The sequence below is a fragment of the Rana temporaria genome, chromosome 7 (genome assembly GCF_905171775.1).
Source record: "Rana temporaria chromosome 7, aRanTem1.1, whole genome shotgun sequence".
Lineage (NCBI taxonomy): Eukaryota > Metazoa > Chordata > Amphibia > Anura > Ranidae > Rana > Rana temporaria.
Window position 1 is genome coordinate 137,722,982 of NC_053495.1, and position 12,579 is coordinate 137,735,560.

Sequence of the window (12,579 nt, forward strand, 5' to 3'; positions counted from 1 at the left end):
TGGGACACCCGACTGCTGAATGGTGAGGCAATCTTTTAGGACCTGTGATGTGTCTCAGAAGACTGCAGGGAGGAAGGAGGAGGAGGATGAGAACTTCTGCTCAGATCGCCTAGGCGATTCGAAAGGAAGTGCCCGTTCCCACCATGAAAAAAATGACATGGCAAATGTGGCAGGGGAGGAGGGAGGAGTGCTTAAAGGGGTTGTAAAGGAATTTTTTTTCCCTAAATAGCTTCCTTTACCTTAGTGCAGTCCTCCTTCACTTACCTCGTCGGTCCCTTCTATAATAGGGTGATCAATAGGTTGACAGAATCACTTCTAATGAATGTTAACCTTTAATTCCTATTGTAGTAAGTATGCAAGGTAATACATAAGTAGGTAATGCTCTGAGATTGTATTCCAATTGTTTTGGACAAAACAGAGTAGTTTTTTCCCGTTAATGTTTCTATGAGTAGCATAGGTGTGCGCAGCCTATTGCATTAGGGCACAGGTGTCAAACACAAGGCCCGCGGGCCGAATCCGGCCCTCCAGGCAATTTAATGTGGACCTCGCACCTCTCCTGCAGCTGCAGGAACACTTCAGCCCTCCTCTGGTCCTACTCAAGACCCCGATGCCGCATACACACGATCATTTTTCAGCATGAAAAAAAAAAACTTGTTTTTTCAGCATGTTGAAAAAACTGTTTTTCCCAACTTCATCATTAAAACGACGTTGCCCACACACCATCATTTTTAAAAAATTATCTAGCAAAGCGCAGTGACGTACAACGGCACTATAAAGGGGAAGTTCCAGTCGCCTTTGGGCTGCTTTAGCTGATTCTGTGTTAGTAAAAGACGATTCGTGCTTTTTTTTCTGTTACAGCGTGATGAATGTGCTTACTCCATTATGAACGGTAGTTTTACCAGAACGAGCGCTCCCTTCTCATAACTTGCTTCTGAGCATGCGCAGGTTTTCAACATCGTTTTAGCCCACACACAACCATTTTTTACAACCCGAAAAACGACATTGTTTAAAAAAACGTTAAAAAATGTTCATTTTTTTTGTCGTTTTTCAGAACCTGAAAAATGATGTGAAGCCCAAACACAATCATTTAAAATGACATTTTTTAAAAAACAACGTTTTTTTCATGCCGAAAAATTATCGTGTGTACGCGGCATTACTTTATGCTTTCAAGCAATGCATCCAGCTTCTTCCCAGCAGCAGCATAAGGAAAGGGGGGTACACTGTGATGTAAGGGAGAGTGGGGGACTCGACTTATGATGGTGGGGTGGTTCTTGACATCTAATGTAAGGGGAGGGGATGCGCTGGACGTCTAATCTTACAGATACAACCGGCCCTTTTGAGGGCAATCATAATGCTGATGCGGCCCACGATGAAATTGAGTTTGACACCCTTGCATTACGGTGTTCACCCCAAAGCTCAGACATATGTGCCTTTCTCTGCAGCCCCAGCTACATTGGACTCTGTGCTGAGCGGTTTCCTGTGCATTCAAACACTGAAGCATAGTAAACATTGTACTATGCTTCAGTTAAGAATGAACACAGTGATTCTGTTTACCGTGTTCATTAAGAAAAAGAAGGAGCTGGTAAATTACATATTTACCAGCCCCTTCCCCCACTCTATATTCTGAAGCATCACCCGCAGCAGCCAGGAGGGAAGCCAGCAGCACTGCGGGGGGCGCAATACAGGTGGGGAAGCCCAGACAATAGGGGGAATCAGCACCAAACACAGTGATTAGGATATGCCCAGGTACACCTATGATGAGTACCCAACATGTTACTGACAGAGCATAAGAAAACAAGACAAAAACACTTAACCCAATACAAGCATGAATTCGAAGTTCTCTGGGAAAATAAATTTTCTGTCAACATGTGGCTGTGGTACCAAGATGAAAGTTACTGTTCAAAGAGCACACTAGCTTTGAAGTATTAGTGGGACACATTCATACAAGCCCAAGAGGTAGAAACTGAAATCGGGTAACTGTTCGTATGTCATTCTGTGGTCTTGCTAATCATCCTTCATATGAAACTGAGAACAAGCGCATTTTATGGCTTTTGGTTTTAAAGAAGCACTTTAACTACTATATGGCTGCATAATAAAAAGTGTGTATTCAGCTTAATATAGTGCATACTTCCATAAACCGATACACATTTTAAAATTAATATATAGGTTAAAAATAAATAAATAATAATAATATGCATAAGTCTTACTCCATGCTATTGCTCAACTGGTGAATGTTGTGGGTTTTCAGCGCCAGTTCCTTATTGGTCACTTGCCATTTCTTTGCTGTGGCTTTCAATTCTTCTTGGAAAGATGACCTTTGCTTCTCCAGTTCAAATTCCAACTTAGAAATCTACATTAAAAATAAAAATTGATGATATCTAGCAGAGAGACTGATGCCAAGACTTGTAGTCCTGATCGTTTCCAAACAATAAGTTCTTATGATAATTTTTTCCCCCCTTTGTTTAAATTGTTTTTGCGCAGTACAAAACGCTTATACATGGATTCTGGGTTACGGATTTGAAAGCAGCTCATGTTTACACACCTGTGTGAATGGTTCCATTTAAAACAATGCAGCTACATCAAGAACCGTAATTAAAGCGGAGGTACACACAAAAAGTGAACCTCTGCTTTTCTGAACCCCCCCCCCCCCCCTCCGGTGTCACATGTCACATTTGGCACCTTTAAGGGGAAGGGGGGGTGCAGATATCTGTGTAATACATGTATTTGCACCCACTTCCAGGCATAGATATCCACAGATATGTATGCCACTAACCTCGCCCCCCCTCACTGTATTCTGGGAAACACACAGTTCCCAGAACACAGCGGGACCAGTGAAGATGCCCATCGCTACTCGCACATGCGCAGTAGGGAACCGGGCAGTGAAGCCGCAACCTGCTGCTGCTGCATCCATTGACAGATGGCTGCTGACTTTTAATAAATGGAACCAGGAAGTGAAGCCGCAACGCTTCACTTCCTGGTTCCCTCACGAGGATGGCGGCAGGGGCAGCCGAGAGACGAGCAATTGCTTGTCTTTGGCTGCCGACATCATGGACAGGCAAGTGTCCATTTATTAAAAGTCAGCAGCTGTCTGTCAATGGATGCAGCAGCAGGACTCGGGAGCACGCCCGCACGAGTGCCCCTGGGGAAAGTGGCTCTCCGTAGGGGGACTCGATGAGTATGAGGAGGAGTCAGGAGCGCTGTTGGGGGACCCCATGAAAAAATTTAGTACACCTTATTTTTTTACCGAGCTAAAGTACAACCAATTATAATGTGCCTATTCACACAGGCGCGTAAATCAAGAACTGTGTATTCTTCAATAAAAAAGAAAAACTGCATTATTGGTCATTTACATCTCATGCGGACGCACCTGTGTTCAAATGACCATTAACATATTGCGACTGCGAGAATAAGTAGCGTGCATGCAAAATAAAATAATAATAATAATAATAATAATAATAATAAATATATATATATATATATATATATATATATATATATATATATATATATATACATACATACATACATACATACATACACTCAAACAGGAGTATTATGTGCAAGAAGCCTTAAAGTAGTTGTAAAGGCAGAATGTTTTTTTATTTTAATGAATTCTATGCATCAAGATAAAAAAACTTTTAGTGTGCAGCAACCCACTGAGCCCCCCCCGCAATACTTACCTGAGCCCCACATCTTGATTCATGAGTTCTCCAGACATCCGTGACTCTCCATCCTGATTGGCTGAGACACAGCAGCGGCGCCATTAAGTCCCGCTGCCAACGTCATTTAACCAATCAGGAGAAAGAGCAGGGGGGGGGACTCGGGAACCGAGAATAGGAGGAATGGGGGGCTGCTTTGTGCAAAACCACTGCACAGGGCAGGCAAGTATACCATGTTTTTTTTTATCTATACAACAGAGACTTTAGTATCACTTTAAGGAAAGCTATACTAGAAGTCAGTATGTACACTTTTTCAATGTTCGCTAAAATAATTTTTAATGTAAAATTTTCTTGCTTTAGAATTCCTATTTTCATTATTTTATTTTATTATTTATAATAGACCTGTCGTTTTTTCCTTAATGCCAACCCAAAGCATCTATACATCTATTGCTGCCAACGTTATGAATAACCATTTACATTTATTTTTGTATATTAGAATTCTTAAAAACAAAAAAAACAAAAACAAAAAACATTTTTAAAATGTTTGTTTCGTTTCACATATAGAGTACAAGAATTGGAAAGAAACTCGGAACGTTAGTGAAAGTGACTTGGTGAGATGCGCACCTGTTGCTGTAGCTGTGCCTGGGTGTCCTCGAGTTCTCCGATACGAGCCGTTTCCTGCTGTAACATCTGCTGCTGCTGTTGAAGTGTCTGTTGTAATCGTACATTTTCTTCACTGGTTTCTTGAAGACTTTGAGTCTTTAACTTCATTTCCTTTCGCAAACACTGAACCTTATAACATTTCCCGAAAAAAAGTTATTTGATGACAGTACATTTTATCTGGCCATGTACGAGTTTCAATGCAAAAGGACTGTTAATAGTTTATTAGCTAGATTCAGAATGGCGAGCGCATACTTGCGGCGGCGTAGCTTATGGCATTTAGGCTACGCCGCCGTAAGTTAGCGAGGAAAGTACATGATTCACAATGTACTTGCCTGCTAAGTTACGGCGGCGTAGCTTAAAGCGGGCGGGCGTAAGGGCGCCCAATTCACAATAGGTTGAGGGGGCGTGTTTTATGTTAATATGCTTTGACCTGACGTGATTGACGTTTTTTTGGAACGGCGCATTCGCCGTCCGCCTACAATTCCCAGTGTGCATTGCGGCCAAGTACGCCGCACGGGCCTATTGATTTTGACGTGGATGTAAATGACGTAAATCCCTATTCACGGACGACTTGCGCAAACGACGTAAAATTTTCGAATTTCGACACGGGAATGACGGCCATACTTAACATTACTATTCCAGCTATTTGATGGAATAACTATAGGCCTGATAATGCGTTACGTAAACGGCGTATCTGTACTGCGGCGGCAGGGCGTACGTTCGTGAATAGGCGCAAGTAGTGATTTACATATTTTATGCCGATCGCAATGGAAGCGCCACCTAGCGGTCGGCCGAAAAATTACACTTTAGGATACGAAGGTGTAAGACACTTACGCCGCTCATATCTGAGCCTAATTTAAGCGCATCTGGTTACCAGAATACGCTTAAATTAGTGCGGGCGCACATTCAGACTTAGGCTGGCGTATCTACTGATACGCCAGCCTAAGTCTCTCTGAATCTGGCTAAGTGTCTATAAATGACATCTCCTCCTTGCACAATTTGTGGCCATGTACTCACCTGGTTCAATACATTACACATCTTACTGTCGATAAGTATCATCTGGCAACATTTCAATCAGATTTGGACTGATATACAGTATGAAACAGCCAAGTAATGACTCTACTCAGCATAGTAATCCTGTGTCTGGCCAGTTGTCACCAACAAGATAGTTAATGTACCCCCAAACAATGAAAATAGTAACGCTCGAATGCCCCTCCAAACCCGTGTTAGCCAAATCGTCAGGTGAAAAGATTGGTGGTGCAAGAAAGACAAAATCGGTTTGTCAGGCTCTAGTAGAGTTCAACTACACAGTGGCCATCTTCACACAGACACCAACTCCCTGCTTCATAGATGTGAATGAGATGGCTTCAGCTCCTGTTTTCCACCTATAGAGAGGTCCTCAGATGTGTTTCGCCCTTTTCGGGGTTAATCGTAGAGGCAATCTAAGATTAAGCTTCGAAAAGGGCGAAACAGGTGGAGAACGGGAGCGGACGTCATGTTTTTCCATCTCATTCACATTTATACAACAGGGAGTCGGTGTGCAGGCAGCCACCATTTTGTTGACGATCGTTAATGTGACATGGCCCTTTAGCTTTCATGTGTAACTTACCCTTAAATTTGGCCACACTTTACAATCTATACAACCCCTTTTGAATTCATTAATTTACAATGAAGTGCAAAGAAAATATATGTACATCTGAAGGAAACGGTGACTGAGGGTAAGATTTTGCTAGTTTTACAGTTAAAGACTTTGGGCAATAGCCATTTTCTTCCCACAAATCATATCACTTTCTGGGAAACTATAATGATTTTTGGTCAATTTTACATTGTTCCTTGTTTATAGGATTAGAAACTGGGCAGCACTAGGAAATGTCCCACGCACGTATGCCGACTGGGAACATGCAGACAGGAGAAAAAGTGCAGAGTGTAACAGGACTTTTCAGTATATTGCTGACAGGGCCGGCCTTTGCGTTGTGCGAGGTGTGCAGCTGCACAAGGCGCCATGGCCAACAGGGGGCGCCGTGCGGCCAGCACAGCTCGCAGAATGCTAGTCACCTCTTCCTCATTGTCGCTCCCCAGTCTCCTGGCAGAGGATAGAGGGGCCCCGGACAGCAAGATGCTCAGTGCGGGTTTTAAGTGCAGAGTGGTGTGCAGCTTCCCTCCCACGGCTTTCACATGCTGGAGGGAGAGGGACAGACCAGTGTGTCAGGCAGCCAATAGCGCTGCTCTTCTGAGTGGGAGGGCGTGACTTCTAAGTTGCTCCGCCTATCACCACCCCCTTGGCCAATCAGATTGCCCAGCCCGCCACATTTGACCAGGAGAAGATGATAGTGAGGGATGCAGAGGATCCGACATACCTGAGAATGAAGAAGGTATGATCATCATGTCACTCACTCTCACTGGTAATGCAGAATTCTAATGATCGGTGTGTTCTGTCCTGTGTGTAGATTAGACAATGATGGAGGGATGACTTCCCCTCCATCTTCTCACACTGCTTCTTATCTGTGTTTTTATTTACACAGCACGGTGACTGAAGATTAGACTTCTGCAAGAGGCTTCAAACCTAAGCTGTTTCTATAGCTATGTATGCTGGAGTTGGTGTCATTTATCTAACTTTCCTTGTTATCTTTGAAGTAATTAGCTGGTCAGGCTGGGAGCTTCACAGACCTGTTAACCATTTACTGTCCTCCTGTGCTTGAGAAATGACTGTTAGAAATAATGTTGTTTTTTTTTTCTTGCACTTACAGCGAATGCTCCCTGAAAAAAAATATTAAAAGCCAGCAGCTACAAATACTGCAGCTGCTGACTTTTAATATTAGGACACTTACCTGTCCTGGAGTCCAGCGCTGTCCGCATCAGAGGACGAGCGATCGCTCGTCATTGCTGCCCCCACGTCATCCACGCTGAGGGAACCAGAAAGTGAAGCGCTCCGGCTTCACTACCCGGTTCCCTACGGCGCATGCACGAGTTGCGCTGTGCCATGCTGAATGGTTCCCACTGTGTTCTGGGAGCCGAGTGTTTCCCAGAACACAACAGGGGGGACGGGATCTGACGTCCTGCCCGCAGACTGTGTGACCGGAAGTGGGTGCAAATAGCTGTCTTTAGACAGGTATCTGCACCCCTCCCCCCTAAAAGGTGTCAAATGTGACACCAGAGGGGGGGAGGCTTCCGATGAGCGGAGGTGGAGGGTGGAGCGCCGCTTTAAAGTTATAGATTTTAAACTTTTGTTTGCAGTGATCAATGTTTTTCTACACTGGTCACTGCTTGGACACACTTGTATAATGTCTGCAGTCTCTGACCATCTCCTGTGTTATGACCACAGTCTGACCTTCTCTTATGTTATATCTACAATCTCTGACCCTCTCCTGTACAATGTCTGTAGTCTCTGACCCTCTCCTGTACAATGTCTGTAGTCTCTGACCCTCTCCTGTACAATGTCTGCAGTCTCTGACCCTCTCCTGTACAATGTCTGTAGTCTCTGACCCTCTCCTGTACAATGTCTGCAGTCTCTGACCCTCTCCTGTACAATGTCTGTAGTCTCTGACCCTCTCCTGTACAATGTCTGTAGTCTCTGACCCTCTCCTGTACAATGTCTGCAGTCTCTGACCATCTCCTGTACAATGTCTGCAGTCTCTGACCCTCTCCTGTACAATGTCTGCAGTCTCTGACCCTCTCCTGTACAATGTCTGCAGTCTCTGACATCTCCTGTACAATGTCTGCAGTCTCTGACCATCTCCTGTACCATGTCTGCAGTCTCTGACCATCTCATGTAGTATTTCTGTAATAAAGGGGGCTACAGGCACAGTAGGTGCTGAGGGAAGGTGTACCTAGGCATTGTGGATAGTGAGGGATGGGGGGGGCCCAGGCATGTTGGGTTTTTTCCTATTTGTGTATGTTTAGGTGACCAGGGGGCGAGGGGTGAATATACTTGGGGGGGGGGGGGGGTGCGCCGAAGGATTAGCTTGCACAGGGCGCCTGAACACCTAAGGCCGGCCCTGATTGCTGATCCTTTAGACCCCATTCACACCTGAGCATTTTGTAGCTTGAAGCCTGAAGCTACAAAACGCTTGAGGGGAAAAATAAAATAAAAATTATGGAGATTGCTCACTTCTCCACTCCAAGTCACCTGAAGCTCAAACAAGTTCTGAAGCCTTTTTTGTAGCTCGAATCAGGCAGATTTGGGCATTTTTGTAGCGTTTGCTTTGCCATAGAAATGATTGGAAACGCTCCATTCGCGTGTCTTAGCGCGTCCTTGAGCGTTTTGCCGCTTTTATCTGCTCAAGTGAAATAGATCTACATAAAGGAAATTACATAAAAATACACAGGAAATGCACAGATCTCCATATTTATTTAGCAGACATGGAGGAAAACAACATGGTAGAGGAAGTGATGGATGGGGTATTATCTATATTAGATCCGGAGAGCTTTATCCAAGTGGTAAAGCAGCACACTTGCCTCTACGATTCCAGAGATCCATGCTACAAGCTTCGAGCGAGCAAGAGGAGGGCATGGACCCAGATTGCCAGCCAAGTGTTCACAAACTGGGCAGACATAAGAATGGGCCATGTGAAGGACAATAAAGGTAAGCTAAACCCCTGAAAACTGACCACCAAACAGACCATAGGGAGATGATAGGATGATTGTTATTTAGTACATTATCTAAACACATTTACTGATGTAAGGGAGAACTCCGCTGGGGAAACTGCTGGGAACACACATGTTAGGAAGCACTCCGCTGGGAACACAGATGTAGGGAGCATTCCGCTGGGGAAACTGCTGTGAACACTTATATAAGGCAGCACTCCGCTAGGGAAACTGATGTAAGTTCACTGTACATGACCCAAAATTGGCCTCTCTCTTCTCTATTGGCAATTACGGGGTACATCCAGTATCTGCATGCCCTCGTCTTCCTCCTCTGTCTTTCATGCAGAAAATATGACGTAACAGTTGCTGCTGTCACAAAACACGCCATCTCATCGTCACTCATCTTTGTATAACAAGATACAACACAGCCAGGAACAGGAAGAACAATGGTGAACCGGAAAAAGAAAATTCACCCAGGAAGCAGATGAAAAAAAATGTAGCAACAAATGATGAAACGGATGTTCATTTTTCCTATTGCCTATTAAAAAAAAAGGTCAAAGCCCAAAAACGCTGCATTAAAACGTGCAACAAAACGCCTGGAAAACGCACAAAAAAGCTACACTCAGGTGTGAATGGGGCCTTATTGTCCATTTAAGACTGCAGGCAGGGAAGCAACACTCTAATTCTGTCTTTGGCAGATCAGACAGTTCAAAGTTGTGCATTTTAACTACGCAATTTGCCCAGAGTTCAGTTTTACAGTTTTCAATCTGTGCCAAGTTTACCTCCTCCGACTTTTTCTTTATTTGATCTTCAAAATCTTCTCTGTTGCCTTCCAGCTGTTGTAAATAAAGGCTCAGCTCTTCTTTACATATAGCCATGGCTGATTCAAGCTGTTTCACCTATGAGTTAAAAACACCCAAAACACTGATTCTCCTTAAAAGTACAGAAACAAAGGCGGTTTAAAAATAAAGAACTAAAACCAGGAAAAAATATGAATTATGACACTACACTCAGTAGCTCACCTTTATCGTTTCCTCCTCTACTTGGTTCTCAAGCACTTTAATAGCATCTGCTGTGTCTTTTCTTTGATGATCCAGTTCCTTTGTACAAAAAACATTTTTATTAGGAGGAGTAACAGACAAAGAATAAAAACCTGAAATAAACTGCTAACTGGAGGTGTGGTTTAGTTTCAAGGGAAAGAGCTTAGGCCCAGATTCACAGCAGAGATACGACGGAGTATCTCAGATACTCCGTCGTATCTCTCAGAGTATCTATGCGACTGATTCATAGAATCAGTTACGCATAGATAGCCCTTAGATCCGAAATGTAAAATTGTTTTGTTCTTGCGCAAAACGTCTGGGAATACGAAAGTACGCTACGCACGTCACCGTTCGAAAAAATGACGTCACTTCGCGCAAAGCACGGCGGGAATTTCAAAACGGAGCATGCGCAGTAGGTCCGGCGCGGGAGCGCGCCTAATTTAAATGGCACACGCCCCTTTGAATTAGCCGGCGTAAGTTTCCATGCAAGTGCTTGGTGAATCAGGCACTTGCGATGAAAACTTGCGGCGGTGTAACGTATCTACGATACGTTACGCCGCCGCAGTTCTATGTGAATCTGGGCCTTAGTTCCAATTGATTTCCCAATGAAATTCCTTCTCATAGGGTTAACCTTGTCAACAGAAGCAAGTTTTACCCATTGGTCAACTTTTTTCCACTATATAAAAGCTTGCCACTGCTGGCAACTACAGTTATGCCGCGTACAGACGATCGGACATTCCGACAACAAAACCGTGGACACATTTCCGACGGATGTTGGCTCAAACTTGTCTTGAATACACACAGTAACACAAATATTGTCGAAGATTCCGACCGTTAAGAACGCTGTGACGTACAACATACGACGGCACTAGAAAAGGGAAGTTCAATACCAGTCGTGTTAGTAGAAGTTTGGTGAGAGATGATTTGCGCTTTTCAGCCTCATGCTTTTCAGTCCGTTACAGCGTGACAAATGTGCTATCTCCATTACGAACGCTAGTCTTACCAGACCAAGCGCTTTCGTCTCGTACTTGATTCAGATCATGCGTGGAATTTTGTGCGTCGAAATTGTCCACACATGATCGGAATTTACGAGAACGGATTTTGTTGTTGGGAAATTTGAGAACCAGGTCTCAAAATTTTGATATTTGGAAATTTCGACAACAAATGTCCGATGGGGCCTACACACGGTCAAAATTTCCGACCAAAAGCTCCCATCGAACATTTGTGGTTGGGTTCCGATATACTACTTCAGTCAGTTATACCAAATCATACTAAAATGCAGAATAAAAATTATCCACTATGGATTATAACTAATAACTCTGAAAAATTCAAATGTTAATTACCGTATTTATCGGCGTATATCGCGCACTATTTTCCCCTTAAAATAAGGGGAAAATCGTGGGTGTGCGATATACGCCGATAGCCGCTTCCCGCGCTCAGTTTGAAATCCTGTGCCGACATATACCGAGTGCAGTACACTCGGGTACATTCGGCTAGTCTCGGCTTCGCTCGTGCTCACGCATAAACGTCACAGAGCGTGAGCGTGAGCGAAGCCCAGCCTTGCCGAATGTACCCGAGTGTACTGCACTCGGTATATGTCGGCGGGGGCGTTCGAACTGAGCGCGGGGACTCGACTTGAGGCGCGCGCTGGAGAAGCCGGGAGGACACCATCGAGGCCGCAGACGGACGCCGGACCGGATGATGGACGCTGGGAAGACACCAAAACTGTAAAGTAATAAAATTACTTTAGGGGTGCGCGGTATACGCGGGAGCGCGTTATACCGCGATAAATACGGTATTCAATACGCCCAAAATGATCCTTTAATGATTATAAAGCTAAATTAAATTGTCACTAAACCCACATCAAAAAGAAAGAAAAAAAAAACACCTATCAGTAAGGGCCCTTACACACGGGCGGATCAGTAATGATCCGCTCAGTGTGTCCTTTAAAAGCTCAGCGGGGATCCTCCGTAAAATCCCAGCTGAGCTAGCAGCTGACAGGGCGGTCCCCGCACACTGTGCAGGGACCGCCCTGTCTTTCCTCCGCTCTCCCCTATGGGGGATCGGATGAACACGGACCGTATGTCCGTGTTCATCCGATCCGGCAGACTGAAGAAAAATAGGATTTTCTTCCGTCCGCAAAATGCGGATCTTTGCGGAGGCGGACAATTACGGGTGTCAGCAGATGGTCATCCGCTGACACCCGTAATCACATAGGGACCCATGTATGTCCAGTTTTCATCCGCAACGGACGGATGAAAATGCGGATATACGGTCCGTACGTGTGAAAGGTCCCTTAGCGCTGTATTACATGCTGTTCATACTCAGTCACTATGAGATTTGTTTTCTGTATTCTGCAAAAAACTGGGTTGATTCCTGCTGCTCTCTACCTCCCCCCCTGTTTATGTCCCCAATTCAGCTAGGGATTTTGCAAAGCAGTGTTGGCAGCTCTGCACATGCTCAAATTTCAGTGATGGTAAATGCAGAGCATTTCCTCCCTATCACATTGGAGCTGCCCATGTGACTATAGAGTCACACATGTGGACATACACCCTCCCTCCTACTTCATGCCCACCAACCAGCTAAACACAATGGGGGAGGGATATTACATGTAGATTGATGGAGGCTACACC

General features: G+C 44.5%; 1 protein-coding gene across 2 annotated transcripts in view; it reads right to left on the bottom strand.

Annotated features, from left to right (window-relative positions):
* CCDC18 (coiled-coil domain containing 18) overlaps window positions 1-12,579 on the bottom strand; it is a 114,475-nt gene that overhangs the window by 33,547 nt on the left and 68,349 nt on the right. For both annotated transcript variants that reach the window (XM_040360011.1, XM_040360010.1), the window contains exons 16-19: window positions 9,929-10,006; window positions 9,689-9,805; window positions 4,284-4,451; window positions 2,208-2,350 (exon numbers count right to left, since the gene is read on the bottom strand). In XM_040360011.1, coding sequence (XP_040215945.1) covers window positions 2,208-2,350; window positions 4,284-4,451; window positions 9,689-9,805; window positions 9,929-10,006 — 506 coding nt within the window. The remainder of the gene's footprint in view (window positions 1-2,207; window positions 2,351-4,283; window positions 4,452-9,688; window positions 9,806-9,928; window positions 10,007-12,579) is intronic.